Source organism: Hevea brasiliensis, chromosome 7, assembly GCF_030052815.1.
Source record: "Hevea brasiliensis isolate MT/VB/25A 57/8 chromosome 7, ASM3005281v1, whole genome shotgun sequence".
Lineage (NCBI taxonomy): Eukaryota > Viridiplantae > Streptophyta > Magnoliopsida > Malpighiales > Euphorbiaceae > Hevea > Hevea brasiliensis.
In genome coordinates, this window is record NC_079499.1 from 38916902 (window position 1) to 38932967 (window position 16066).

Consider the following 16066-nt stretch of genomic DNA (forward strand, 5'->3'; position numbering starts at 1 on the left):
CACTTTAACAGTTATGAATGCAACATAAAACGTGCCTAGAGTTTAACTACATAGATACATACATATAAGTGATGCATGGACATGCTTAAACATATAATAATATCAAAATTACAATTAAAATTAATATTTTACTCACAGATTTCACAGCGGTCACTGTGGCGGTTGGGCGGAGGAAGAAGGCTGTTCCGGCTCACCTGACAATTTTATTATAATCATTTAATAAATTTGACTCAATACAAACTAAAAAAAGACTAAATACATCTTAAGTCGTGCCGAAAATCCTGCAGAGTCTCCCTTATACCTATGACCTATCCAACTTGCAAAAGAGCTCAAAACTCACTTCTATATTCACAAATCATACACTCACAACTTAATCACATCACACAGCCCCTCCTGGGCCCATCTAAACAGTTCTCAATCACAATATGTAAATTTACAGTTTAGTCCTTATAATTGATCATTTTTGCAAAAACTGCCCAAATAAGCTCTAAAAAATCTAAAACTTTGCCCTGTGGTCCTTAGCAATATTACTAGGCTATTGCAAAAAGAATTATAATTTTCTGAGCTATCATGAATATTTTATGGATTTTTAATCTTATTTAAGCACTAGAAAATTACGAAAAAGTAAGGTTTGGGTTTACCTATGCCGATTCCGACTTCGAGGACGCGCTCGGGACGTCTGACAATGGTGGGGTAGCCAAAATCTCGATCCAATTCGGAGACTTTTTCGGTAGCCGGTCTGTCTGGCTGGAAATTCACAGACCCGGACAACTGTCGAATTTCCACGAATTGAAGATACCTACACGAAGCCCACAACACGGGGGTTAGTACATAAATTTTACGAAATTTTCTAAGCTCATTTAATGCTCGGAAAAATACTGCGAAGTTCCATGGGACCCACCGAAAAAACGGTGTCGAAAAATTTTGAAATTTATATTGTCACGAAGCTCTAGACAAGTGGAGCGCTCTGGTACTCTTAGTTTTCTTGTGGGGTTCACGGTTTGCGAGAAATCTGGCCCAAAAGTCAAAATGAGCTAAAACTTCCCGGACAAAAATTGGACAAACCGCTAGATGGATTTTGGTGTTCTTGGTGTCTATGAAAAGCTCTCGAGGTGTAGATGGGTTTAGATACAAGACCCGGCACGATTAGTGGCCGGATCGGCCGAATTTGGATCGGAAAGACGAAGCGTCTAGCGCTGCTCGTCGCGTCGCTTCGTGCGACCCTTGCCGGCGTTTCAGGCGGCGACCGGCGAGTTGGAGCGGCTTGGGAGGCGCCCCGGGGTGGTTGGGGAGGCGACGGCGCGGCGAGGGGAGGAGGGAGGAGAGAGAAAATGGGAGAGAAAGAGAGGAAGGTCAGGACGCGCGCGGGGAGAAGAAAAAGGAAGAAGGAAGGCCGGTCCGATCCGATCTGGTTTGATTCAGCCGGTTCGATTCAGAATACAAAATTTTAAATTTTTACTATGCCTTGGGACCAAAAACGAGGTTCAAAAATTCTGAAAAAATTCTAGAAAACTCAAAAAAATTCATAGACTCCAAATATATTTTTAGTTTTGCCACGTGGTCTTTAAATTAATTTTTAAAAATCATCAAAGTTTTATATTTTCGGGAAATCAAACCCAATTTCGAAAATCTGAAAAATCTCAAATAATTTCCTAAAATTTAAATAAAATTAAAACATCAATATTTGCCCAAAAAAATAATAAATTTAAAAATTAGGGGTGTTACATGTGTATTCATTGAGTATAATTAATAAATTAATATGATTAACTCTTAGTTTTTCCTAACTCTAATTAAATTAAATTTTTCTAAACATTTATAATAATAATAGCTACTTATTATAATATTAAAATATAATAATTATATAATTTGTAACTCACATACACATAATTAAGAAATTAATTACTTAATCATAATTTATAAAAATTGTATCATTAATTAATTTTTCTAAATAATAATAAAATAAAATAATATAACATGATTAATATTAACTAAATTAATAATATTAATTATTTATTAATATACTATAAAGAATATAAAAAATAATGAAAATTGAATATTAATATAAATTTATTGTTTACCATAACTATGAAAATAAATTTTTATTTCATTTTATTTTTCCACAATTCATTTTATATAGCATTCAATAAAAATATGTCTTTATTAAATGAATATTAAAATAAGATAAATAAAAATAAAATAATATTAAAGTAAATTAAAAATTATTAAATATATAAAAGAGAGAGAAAAAAAGTAAAGTATTTTATTCAATGTGACTATTTTCATAGCATAATTTTAAATTATTTTATTAATTTTAAAATATATATAATTATTAAATTTTTATAATAAATAATTAAAAATTTAAGAATAATTATTAAAATATGTCTAATATTTTTAATTAGTTAACCATAAAAATTGTAATAATAATGGTAATAGTAATGGTAATAATTAATTACATTAATTAATATAATTATTAAATATAACCTCTCTATATATATAAAATAAAGAGTTTTTTCTGTATCTAATTAAATTGAGGTTTCTACATAATAATAATAATAATAATAATAGCTACTTATTAAAATATTAAAGTAATAACTAAGTAAATAGTTTGTAACTTATATACACATAATTAGGAAATTAATAACTTAATCATAATTTTAAAAAATTATATTATTAATTAATTTTTCTAAATGATAATAAAATAATATAACATAATTAATATTAACCAAAGTAATAATATTAATTATTTATTAATATACTATAAAAAAATAAAAAAATGAAAATTGAATATTGATATAAATTTTCTACTTACCATAACTATGAAAATAAATTTTTATTTCATTTCATTTTTCAATAATTCATTATATATATCATTTAATATATAATTAAAAATATATCCCTGATTCCTGATTTTAATTTAGAGCATATATTTTAAAGGAAATTAAACTTAATGAAAATTTTTATTATTAATTTCTAAAAAAAATTCAAATATCTCCTGATTCATAGTTCTAGTTTTAAACATATATTTTTAAGGAAATTAAACCTAATTATAGGGTGTATATATATATTAAACCTAATTATGGGGTGTGTGCGTGTGTGTATATATATATATATATATATCTTAATCATCAAGAATCTTGGTCTTAATTTAGATTAGATATTTTAAAGGAAATTAAATTTAATTAAAACTATTTAAGAAATATAAATAAAATTTAATGTTGACCTTTCATTTTTTTTAAATTGAATATTAATTACCTTTAAAATTTCAATCATTAATTTCTTATAAGAATTCAAATATCCTTTGATTCCTTATTTTAATTTAAAGCATATATTTTAAAGAAAATTACACCTAATGAAAATTTTATCATTAATTTCTAAAAAATATTCAAATATCTCCTAATTCTTAGTTCTAATTTTAAACAAATATTTTAAAGGAAATTAAACTTATTTATAGTAATTAATAATTTTTCATTATTTAAATTTGGAAGATCATATTAATTAAGAATTGTATTTTGAAAATTAGATTATATAATAATTATATATTATAACTATTTAGGAAATATAGATAAAATTTAATTTTGATCTTTTTTTAAATAATCTTTAATAATTATACATCTTTTAAAAAAAATTCAATTATTAATTTCTCACAAATATTCAAATATCTTTGATACTTTGTTTTAATTTAGAACAGATATTTTAAAGAAAATTAAATTTAATTAAAATTATTTAGGAAATATAAATAAAATTTAATATTGACCTTTCTTTTTTTTTTAATTTAAAAATATTTAAATTTAGAAGTTATATAATAACTATATATTTCAACTCTTTAGAAAAATACCGAAAAGATTAGACCTCCAAAGCATAGTCTTTTTTGTAGTTACCATTCTTTTCTTTTTCTTCTTCATTTTATTAGTGTTTTGCTTTAATGTCACACTTTACCCCTCTGTAAGGCATAATATGATCCCGTAGAATACCTAATGAACTACTGAACTTCACCTACCGATAATTCATTAAGTACACTACAAGGGATTTTAAAACTATTTTCTTACATTTTGAAAGTGGTGAGCAATTTGATATGAATTAAAATCATTTATTCAAAGCTTAAATACTAGTAAAAATTTTTGTCCATTTTAATTTTATCACAAATTTTATAAAAATTTTGACAGAGTTTCGTTTGTATTTGGAGAAAACCGTTCTTCAAAATCCTGTAAAAAGCACTTCCAATAAATTTTTCCTAACTCCCAACCTCCAAATATTCTCAAGTCAATACATCTCAAAATTCTCAAAACAAATTATTTCATATCATTCCATCAATATTGTATGCACATATTAACTTTACAGATATATAAAATCTAAAAATAATATTATTACAATTTATTATACAACTGCTCACTTTACATTGATACTTATGACATTACAGTATTTACATCAAAATAATTACAAGGGTATAAAACAATACCCATACAAAAATGATCAAGAGTTCTTGTCAATGCCGCAGCTCACTCTGCTGCTTTCTCTTTGCTCTTATCTGCGACAGCAAAATAAGCTATCGCTGAGTATAAAAATACTCAGTGGTGCACAATAAAAATTTAAAATATAATATATAAATCATTCATTATCAAATCACAATTTAAATATTTCTCAATCACATTTCACAGGTTACTAAAATTCATAATAACACAATTTGGTCAAATAGTTCAATAAACACAGTGTTGCCAAATCATACACAACTTAAGCCATGATACAAAATTTCCGATCAATGCCGTGTTGTACATCACGACAAAGCAATCTACAACCCCACTAATCGAAATCAATGAGAGAGGTGGCTAGCTAGCTAATGAGTACTCATCCGATCTACAACCTCAACTGATAAACCAAAGAGGGAGGAAAATAATCGATCTCACCCCATAAATGGAGGAGAAATAATAAGGCACTGTCATGCTAAGTGTGAACACAAAATCAATTTAAAACAATTTAATTAAATAATTTGTGAGAAATCTAATCAATTCCCAATGTCATATTTGCGATCAGAAAATGGCAACACAATACATAATTAACACAGAAGTCAAAATTTCAAGAATAAAATATTTAAATAAGAATTATTGTGCACAGACCTGACGTGAGTCGCCTCTAGGCCTTGACTCAATCTCTCAGAGCTTCCAAGTCTTTTTCAGCTGAAACACATAGTTTCACAGTGTTTCAGTACCATAACTTAGCATAAATCCAAAAATAAATTTAACTTCACTTTTTCCTGGCTCTAATGTGCTAAACTCGACGTTCTTGAAATTTTTATGTTTCGGGTTACTATTCACTATAATATTCAAGTCAAATTTTTTACTTTCTAAGGCTTAATAGGTATGGGAATTCCAACTTCACCCACATACCACATTTTGGTCACTAAACTTGTTGGTTTTGGTCATTTTCTCAACACTTAAGTCTTTTAGGCAAAATTGTCAATTTTCAGTTTTTTGGTATCTAGGTTGCACTGTTCCATTGGTTACTTTTCTGTTGGAATTTGGAAAAACTTCCTTCATAGAAAATGTTCCTTATTGTCTTAAGTTTATTCTTCTTTTTGAATCACTCCAATTGGAGTTTTGTAGCTCAAGTTATATGCAAATTACGTTTACTGTTCATGCTGCAGAATTTTGTTTTGGCAGATTATTGATTCTAACTTTCGTTTAGCAATTTGATCAAGTTAGGTCCAAATTTGGTCTAATTTTCTTCATATGAAATGTTGTACTATGCCTTAGGTTTCCATCGGTTCAAGAATCACCTAAATCGGACTTTTCTAGAGAGAGTTATAGCCATTGAAACTTTATTGTTCATATGGTAATCTGCAGTTCTATAGGTTCAGGTCACTAATTTTGCTCAGTAATTTGATTGGGTTAATGGCATAATTTGAGTTGGTGTTCTTCATGAAAGTTTTAGGTCTATATTCCATCTAACCACTGGTAAAATTTCAGGTCATTTTGACCTGCCTAGCTCGAGTTATGGCCAAATAAACAAACACTGTTCATTTGGTCAGTTTGTGTAGGGCAGCCTGCAATTTTTCAACTTTAATCAATTTGTTCACTAGGTTTTAGTTACTTTTTGGGCATACTTCCCAAATAAAAATTGTGTCATTTAGTGCCTATTTTTATCCCCAATTGGTCCCATATCCATTGGACTTGTAAAATTCCATTTTTAGTCCCTCAAAGTTGACTTTTAGTCGTGGTGCATACTCAATCCGAATTTGGCTTTGATTCAAACACTTCTAACACACTTAATTAGGTCACAAATCGCCACTTTTTTCCTTAAACTATGTCAAAGACATCATTTAGCACTTCTTCACATTTTTTGTCTCTAAACTCTAATGTCCAAAACCCTAATTTCCATGTTAAGCTCATTTCATGCAATTAAACTATATAAACCTCAACTACACCTTCAATCAAGCTTGCCTACCCTTTTAATTGTATCAAAATCCATCAATTTCAAGTTACCTCTAAACTGGCTGAATTTCATTATACTCCTAAATATGTTGTTTTTATTTTATTTTCATCAATACTAGTTCATTTCAAGTGCAAATTCATGAATATAAGGAGAATTGAGAGGATTCTTGACTAACCTTTAAGGAAGTATTCCCAAAGTTTCAATTCTTCCACTTTCTTCTCTCCTATTCTTCTTTAATCTTCTTTTCTAGGGTAACTTAAAAGTTTTTTAGGGTTTAGGGTTGAAATTTGTGGGGAAGAACTAAGTTTTTCAAGCTTTAAAAGCTTGTTAATGGAGGAATCTTGGGAGAGAAAAGTGAGAGAGAGATGAGGACGTTTTTTTTTGAAGAAGAAATGATTTTATTTCTTTTTTTATGAATTTTTAAGTCTTATGGAAGACCAAAAATGTAAATAAATAAATTAATTAATTATATTCTTTATGGTATCATGCATGAGGTCATGCATGATGTCATCACCTTTTTGACTTTTCCATTTCCTTTTTTTTTCTATTTCTTTTTTCTATTAGTTCTTTAATTTAATTTTCGATTTCGAAATTTTCTTTTCTCTGATTTTATTTGACAGTTAGATCAGGAGTCAGCTCTCGGGGTCAATTGACCAAATTGCCCATCGCCGCTTCAACCCGGTTTGCAAATAATTTAATATTTCTTCCAGCTCTCTGACCTAATTATTTGACTGGCTTAACAGTTCATTTTCGTGATTTTCTTTTTTCCACTGTGTTCGTAATGGTCCAAGGACCGTAGCGTCACATTTTACGGTTCGAAATTTGAGTTTAAAATGGCTTCACATTCGTTCCCGAGACGGTCACCCATCGCTGTGACTCTTGACTCGTTTAACTTCTTATGTTCTGTTCTTCTTATTTATACTTAACTAATTGGCATTTATTAATTATTTATGTTTATTGCTTATTTAGTTGTCTTAAGTGTGGTTCTAATCCTCTTAATTGTCCGGACCGACACTGGTCACCGGAACAGTGAAATATAACAGGCTATACAAATAGGGGTGTTACATTTAAAATGACAATCCCCCTTGAGATTCTTTCTGGATTTTCACTTCTTTTGTCACTCTTTATGGTAATTTTGCTATGTTTTTTTTTTTTTATTTGACTTGGTTACACTCGGTTCTTTGCTCTGTTTCTTGTTGAGATTGTTGATTTTCTACTTAATTTCTCTAAAAAGAAAAATATTTTAACTTTATTTTTAAAGAATATGAGAAACTTTCCTTACTAAGAAGATTGTTTTTTTTTTCTTTTGCTTGTTCTTTTGAAAGAACATGATTATTTTATTCTAATTTCAGTTAAATAAAACTGCATTTATTTATTTATTTTTAATATTATGAAAGCATGTTTTATTTATTGAGGTAAATCTTATGATGGATCTATCTTCCTAGTGTTTGATTTGTAAATTTGATATTGTAGTGCTGATCTAATAATATGTTTATAGTACAACCTCCAAATGAAGACACATAGCCTGCAGTGACTTCTTTGCCTCACTTCAAGTCTGAAGAATTATTATAATTCATAAATGATAGAATTTGGATTACAGATAATATAATATTATTTCCTTAATTTTTTGTACTCAAGAAATTGAATTTTGATATTGATAAAAAAGAAAATATGTGTATTTAGATATATTGAAGATCTTTTTTATATGTATTTAGGGACTAAAAAGTTAAATTTATATTATAACTTAAAAATTAAATAAGGGAAAAAAATTGTTATCAATAAAATTGACAAATGAGGTAAGGAAAAAAATTACTAGCAATAAATTCAATTTAATATAATTGGCATATGTAGGAAGAAGAAAATATTGCTAGCAATAAATTTAATTTAATATTACCACTTGGCATTGCCACTTAGTACAAGAGAAAATTTGACTACTTTACATATTGCCACATAGCATAAATATAATAGTTTTAAAATCCTATGTGGTAGCACCAGAGGAACACCACTCTGTTTTATATATATTTGGATGCTTAACGAGGTTAGGTTAACTTTTCATTTCATTAATATTTATAAAAAAAAATTTAATTTCATAAAAATAAAAAAAAAGTATGAGGCAAATAATAGATGTAGTTTTTTTTTTATTCTAAAAGTTTTTAAAAATTTCACTTTTTATAATTAAAAAGAGTAAATGATTACAAAATTTGTAATGTGTTATTTATTTATAATAATATGATTTTTTTAATTATCATAAATAAATATTTTCTTAAATAATTATTCAATTTTTAATATGAAAAGTTACAATATAATTGTGATTATAAAAATCTTAATTTAACGTTATTTTTTAAGTCTTAATTAAATTCTTGAAAAATGACACATTTAAATAAGAAATTTTCTCTAATTTTTTAGAAAATTTATAAAAAAAAATTATCATAATTTTCTACAAGTGAACAGCTATAAGTGTCGCAGCTTTTTCTAATTATTTTACCTCTATGAAATTTTCCATAACATGAAAATAATTAGACACTAAAATATCACCATTTTCCTTTGGAACTTACAAAATGTATTAAATGGTGAATTAAATGTCACCATTTAATGAATAAAGGTGATTATAAGAATGGTATTTTGTAATTTTTATTTCTTTATTAATTTTATTTGGATGTTTAATAGGTTAATTTTTCATTTCATTAATATCTATAAAAATAAATAAAAATTATTTTTTTTTATTTTTTATTTTAAAAAATAATTTTTAATTTTATAAAAATAAAAAAAAAGTATGAGGTAAATAATAGAATGTAGTTTTTTTTTTAATTCTAAAAGTTTTTAAAAATTTCACTTTTTATAATTAAAAAAAGTAAATGATTACAAAATTTGTAATGTGTTATTTATTTATAATAATATGATTTTTTTAAATTATCATAAATAAATATTTTCTTAAATAATTATTCAATTTTTAATATGAAAAGTTACAATATAATTGTGGTTATAAAAATCTTAATTTAACGTTATTTTTTTTGTCTTATTTAAATTCTTGAAAACTGACACATTTAAATAAGAAATTTTCTCTAATTTTTTAGAAAATTATAAAAAAATATATATCTTAATTTTCTACAAGTGAACAGCTATAAGGGTCGCAGCTTTTTCTAATTATTTTACCTCAATGAAATTTTCCATAACATGAAAATAATTACACACTAAAATGTCACCATTTTCCTTTGGAACTTACAAAATGTATTAAATGGTGAATTAAATGTCACCATTTAATGATTGACATTTTCAATCTTTTTTTTTTTTTTTCATGTCAAATAGATATTTCACGTCGAATAGGAATAAAAGTAATCCATACAAAACTTATAATGCTCTTTCAGCTAAGAAATAATACCAAATTGAATCTAACATTCTTAGGGAACATTTTAAATAATCTAGTCCACGTTCAATACTCGTAGACTATATATACAATGTTAAAATTTTACTTGACAAAATCTAACATGCAATAACAACAGTTTCAAGTCAAGTTCACCTAAAACTTCAGCAATTTATCAAACTTGCGTCGACTTGATAGGAGTTCTGGGAAGAACAAATCCAGCCCGTCTTTCCTCGAATGAGTACTCAATTTCTTCAGGAACCTCTTCTGCTGCACTAGCGCCATACGAAAGTGGAGGGGCTGGTGTCATAGCAGTCTGCATTGAAACAGACAATGTCGAAGGTGGTGTTGACACAGGAATTGGCATGACCCTAGGAGTCCTATTCTCTTCATCTGCGACACAAGTCTTCAAAGGGGTAGTAGCAAGGAAGGACAGTTCATTAATTCCAAGTGTCTTCTTAGTCGTATCGGTATGTGCTGCGGTCACATCTTCTAATACGTTAGCTTTTGATGATCCTGTAGAAGAAATTGGTGAGAAAGGTTTCCGAAGCATTGGTGACTCTGGTTCATGAGCATTTACAGTATTGAAGGAACGTATTTTTGCAGGAAGACCAGCAATATCCGACCCTCTCCTACCTATGTAACAGCCAAAAGAAAATGACAAAAAAAATTAAATAAAGAACTTGCCAAGCAAATATCAGACACCCTTGGTACTCTTTAAACATCCGACCAAATGTCTGATCCTTGCCGCATTCATATTTTTCTTTTCTTCAAAACCATCATTAGTCCATGTTATTGTGGTTTAAAAATACAATTTTTAACAAGTTTTATAGTTTTCTTAATAGAATGTTTGATAAGTAAACAAAGGCTTTATTTTTCTACAGGTTTTGGAGAGACAGAAACCTACTTCAACAATCAACAACTTAGAAAATTGACAAGAACCAGCTGGCGTTCTTTCCACACCCCAAGGGGAGAGTGTCGGGCCATTATTGCTTGGTTTCAATTATATCATCTTCCACGAGACAGAAAAAGGAAAATGAAAATGTTTAGTGAAGATTTTGTGGGCGAAAAACTACTTGGTGAACCTGTAACTTCACATTGTAAAAGAACTTACCAGCTGATAATGTTGCAAAGCTATCATCATGCAGCTTATTTAAAGGGTCATATTGGTGAAATCGGTCAACTTTCTTGCCAGGATGTGAATGCTGTGTAGCTTTGCTGGTGTTAGTTAAATCAGGTTTAGGAGTTTGGAGCATTGCTCCTCCAAGGGAGAGTCTTCTGTTGCTTGCGCCTCCAGCTGAAACTCTGGGAGCTTTTCTCACATTTTGTGTCTTTGAAGGGCTTGGTTTTGACCCATAAAGTGCCTCCTGCTCTGCTATCAGCTGTCCCTGCAATTTCTTCTGATCCTGTAACAGAGAAAAAAGATAATGAAGTCAGAATTAGCATTATTATGTGTACAAAAGCATCCATATATATATATCAAAGAATAGAATCAGCCTATGCAATGCACAGTCATAAGATTTGGTAACGTGTACGATAGAGTAAATGAAAGGTCCATACCCGCTGCCTCTGCCTTTCTTCCTCTTTCTCCTGTCTTAATATGGTATACTCCTCAAGCATAGAAAGAAGGCGAATCTGTAAAATTTATAAGTGATTCAGCTAAACTTTCGGCACAATAGAGTTTGGCACCAAAGGAGTGGGTGAAAACAAAAAATCAAGACCTAAACTAGTTTGGTTCATTAAATGTCAAGTCATTCCATGTTCATGAAATAATTATTCTTTGCTTATGTGTTGAATTTATATCCCAATAATAAAAACAATAAATATTCTTTGTAATAATAATCACAAATTTTAAAATCTGATTAAAAATTTAAATTGTAAAATAGCATTTCCTGGAATAGGATTCTATGTTCAAAATTTGAATCGAAGCTAGGAATAACTAATTTATTCCCATCTTATTCCATTTCATTCCTTGAACCAAAGTATGCCTAAGAAGTACGAGAATTACACCATCGTACAAAAACTCAATGCCTCTCTCTTTTTCCCATGCCATGGTTTTTGAAGCCAATGCCTCCACCATACCTGGAACAACGTGAAAAAGGCAAATTACTAAGAGATGTGGAACCAGACTATCTTAAAATAATGTTCACGATAATTGTGTGTTGCAAGGTGTAGAAAGCTTGTTAACATTCAAGTCAAGATATAAAACCTATAAAGGCCCAATTTTGCCTCCATAAATCCTCCTGGGAAAACAAATTAAATATAAAAAGCAGCCTCTACAGTAGTTTATAGGATGTTCAGGTATGATGTCCCAAAAATAGAATTCAGGTGATGCTATCTGCCTATCACATTTGTCAACAGTAGGAAGGGCATATACCTGGAAGCTTATTAACCAAAGAACGAGCTTTTTCTGCACGTTTAAGAGTAAGATGAGTTCCTCTACCAGCATTGTATCGGTTCTCATCCTGTACAATTCCACCAAGTGAAAATTAAGCTGTAAACTTAAGAAAGATAAAGTAAATGTATAAAGAAATGATTTGGACACTTAACCCTGTTATACCCCTCAAGCCAGCACTCCTCATCACATGCAGCCAACCATTTCTCAATCTTTTCAAGGATTTCCTTCCGGCAAAAAGCTTCTTCCTTAACTTTAGCTATTTGAAGTTCAATCTGCTCAAGGACACTTGCAGGGTCCACATTATCTGCTGCAACAATATAGACAATAAATGCTACAGTGCTACAATGATTAGAAGTTACAATGATATAATACCATCAAGATTAAAGACAAATACCAGACCCTATGGCTTCTATGGCATACTCCATTGCAGTATCTTCTTCTGGTGCCATATGAGTCTTTCTGCAGACCTCTTCCAGCTCTGACCTCTTCTTCAGAACAAGATCTTTCATCTTGCTTGATTTCAACTCTTCTAACCGACAGACTTCTGCCTCAACCTGCAATTTAAAATATTGTAAGATTTAATATCTACATTTTTACAAGAATTCAAAGCAACTGTCATACTAACAAAAAATAGCTCCTAAATATTTTCTACCCACATAATTGATGAAGTCCACAGATAAAGTGTTTGGTTCAGTTATTTCATGTTCTGAAGCTGCTATGTTACATGTAACATTCTGGAACATTTGCTGCTCTTCAATTGGAGTATCCATCAAATTCCATAGCTCCAACATTGTAGTTGCAAGATCTTGGAGCTGTCATGACTCAAAGCACACTGTTGATAAATACCAAAACTTCTTGGATGAAAAGTAGACAAAATTTACAGAACTATTACCTTCTGCATTCTCTGTATTTTGATCTCTCGCAATTTAAGTATTGCAGTAGCCAAATGCTGAATTGTATCAGTATTTATGCTCCTTGATCCTTCAGTATCACAAAAACTTGGATGAATCTTGGTAACTGTGTGCTTGAAATCCATACCAAGCACTACGCAAAGTGAGTTTAAAGTATCTAGATGCTCCTGAACCTTTTTCAAGCGATCACTCTGCAAAGAGAAAGGAAACAATCAGTAATATTTAGAGAAACCATCAGTAATATTAACAGGCAATAAATAAAATTAGAACGAGAAGGAGAAAGCAAACAGTCTCAAACCTTCTCTTTCTGAAGTGCGTGCAGCTGTCTGTGCAACTCTTCAAGTTTTTTCAATGAGAGATCAGTTTCATCAACAAATATATGAGCAGCAGATCCATATATCTCATTTGAGATCTGCTGTATTTCGTCTAAAACTTCAACGAACTGATTTCTTCTGTCTAACTTCCTCTTCCTCATGTCCTCAAGTTGTGGAAGAATTCTTTGAAGTTCTTCTTTCAAGCTTCCAGCATTTTTATCAGCCTGAAATAATACAAACTTAGAGAGAGAGAGAGAGAGAGAGAGAGAGAGAGACCAATTCCTAGGTAATTTTAGTCTGTATCAAAAGATGTAATCTTCAAATCTTTATAAAATGTTGCTTTAAAAGAAACAGTTATTTATCTAAAAAGCTTTAGGACCAAACCCTTCAACTTTTTGCACCAAATGGTTTACAATGTTATGCATTAATATTGTGTTTGTAACCAAATGAAAAAAAAAAATTTCATATGCAAATGAATTTCATAATAGAATTTATTGATGAATGAATTGCATGTTTGATACACACACACACACATATGAATTCCATAAAAAAATATATGGAATTTATTTGTTCCAAATGCCTCTATATAATTAACTCCATTTCCATACAAATTTCTGCCAATGGATTTTTGTTAATACTACTATTACATGACTATGGTAATTCAATCATTTCTAAATGTGAAGTAAGAAATTTGAAAATTAAAATTCTACTTCATAATGGTTTGAGCAACCATGATACATAACCATAGTTGGAAATAAACCACATTAGTAACTTATATAAGTATAACTACTAAAGGAAAAAATAAAACAAAAAGCTCAGTATTACTTCATTGTATTTCTAACCTGCCTAATATGTACAGGTCGCTCTCCCATCGCAGAACAGATAGCTGCAAGTTCAGCTTCAGAATCAGCAATTGCTTGCCTTAACTGAGCTCTATTTCTGTTTGCCTGATCCACCTTCCTTCTGTATACTTCAAGACATTCTTGTTCAAGCTCAAGCAGCATTTTATCTCTATCAGCATCCAACTCCCCAACCTCATCCCAAATAATCTTATTTTCATGATAGAATTTAAAAAGAATATATAGTTAAGCATCTGCAATAAGGAAAATACTATATTGTATCTTTAATCTTAAAGTTCTATAAACCTGCAACTCATAAAGAAGGGATCCACAGGTCGTTTCCACTTGCAGAAGTGGATCATTCTGAAGATTAGACATGTTAATAGAAACTGTGCCTGCCCAACAAAAAAGAAAAAGATAGGGTTAATTCCTATAAAATAGAAAAGGGATAAGTACAGATCCACATTGACTAGATTTGAATCAACATTTAGTAAACAGCAAATCAAACAGTAGACAGATGGGTGCTGGTGCCTTTTCCCCCAACACAGAAAACATTTGATAAAAAAGAAGAAGAAATACATTTTATTTTTTTTCCTTCCAAATGGAGAGTGCCATTTTTCTTTCTTGGTAGCCGTTTTGTGCCCAGAAACTCAAAATTAGGTTTCATGGCTTGTGGTTCTAACGATGCTAGAAGACTAGTGCCTTTAATTTAATGAATTACTAAATGTTGGTACAAACAATTTCAAACTTTTAAGCACAAAGCTGGTTTCCCGATTTCAGTTGCTGGCAATGAAGCATATACCATCGATTCCAGCTCAACCACATAATTCAAATCATAAACCAGTAGCAAGCAATAACTACTTCTGCTTGAATAACGACAATAACATAATCCAGGAAGAGAGAAGAATTTAAAGTTAGGTGCAAAATTTTATAGTCTCAGAATTCCAACAGACAAATGAAATTGACTTGATTTACTTTTTCTTCCTGTTTGCAGCATTTTTTCGGCAACGAAACGAGAAAATCAACAAAAACAAGAAAACTTGAATAGAAATGTAAGCGGAGATCTGAGGATAAACCTGAGCAATAAAGAGAGATGCGGCAAAGTACTTCCGGTCAAATTTCCTTTCTCAGGAGCACGAATGTAAATTTTCTCGAGAAAATTGAGTTTGTTTCCAGGAAAATACGAGAAATAAGTTCAGAATTTTATGCAAAACGATTGAGAGAGAGAGAGCCGTTTAAGGATAAATGGACCGTTAGAAGAACGGGTGTTAAGGATTTTCCTATTGATGGTAAGCATTAAGGATTTTTTGAAACCAAAGATGATTTGAAATTCAAAATTTCCATCAGCTGAAGGATGCCATTCTATAAGTTAGGTAAATTTGATAGCCGTTGTAGCCGTTAATGATAGCTAATAATTGATAAAGGATAGTAGATGACTACTGTTTTATATTAAGTGTTTAATAAAATTATATTTAGTTATTATTATTGATATGTGAAATAATTAATAAAAATATATATTATATAATTTATTTAATTTTTAAATAAATATAAATTATAAATTTATTATATTATATTATTTATTTAATTATTAAATTAAATATATAATTATTAAATTAATATATTGTCACACCTTACGCTTCTGTAAGGCATAACATGATCCCGTAGTATATTTAATGAACTACCGAACTTCACCTACCGATAATTAAGTACCTTACAAGGGATTTTAAAACAATTTTCTTACATTTTGAAAGTGGTAAGCATTTTGATAGGAATTAAAATCATTTATTCAAAGTTTAAATACTAGTAAAAATTTTTGT

General features: G+C 29.6%; 1 protein-coding gene across 7 annotated transcripts; it reads right to left on the reverse strand.

Annotated features, from left to right (window-relative positions):
- Window positions 1-9766: 9766 nt before the first annotated feature.
- LOC110667077 (65-kDa microtubule-associated protein 3) lies at window positions 9767-15635 on the reverse strand. Of its 7 annotated transcripts, none has more exons than XM_021827979.2 (13): window positions 15326-15635; window positions 14556-14644; window positions 14253-14459; window positions 13395-13649; window positions 13078-13287; window positions 12842-12997; window positions 12580-12739; window positions 12348-12492; window positions 12165-12252; window positions 11798-11869; window positions 11348-11422; window positions 10902-11193; window positions 9767-10423 (listed from the first exon to the last, which is right to left on the reverse strand). In XM_021827979.2, exons 2-13 carry the CDS (start codon window positions 14625-14627, stop codon window positions 9963-9965), a joined length of 2193 nt encoding a protein of 730 aa, XP_021683671.2. In that variant the 5' UTR covers window positions 14628-14644; window positions 15326-15635; the 3' UTR covers window positions 9767-9962. The 7 variants fall into 7 exon arrangements, with proteins under 7 accessions (XP_021683671.2, XP_021683598.1, XP_021683943.1 ...); XM_021827906.2 differs by having other exon boundaries at window positions 11796-11869; window positions 12338-12489; window positions 15326-15633; XM_021828251.2 differs by having other exon boundaries at window positions 9767-10303; window positions 11796-11869; window positions 12338-12492; window positions 15326-15633.
- Between the last annotated feature and the right edge of the window lie 431 nt (window positions 15636-16066).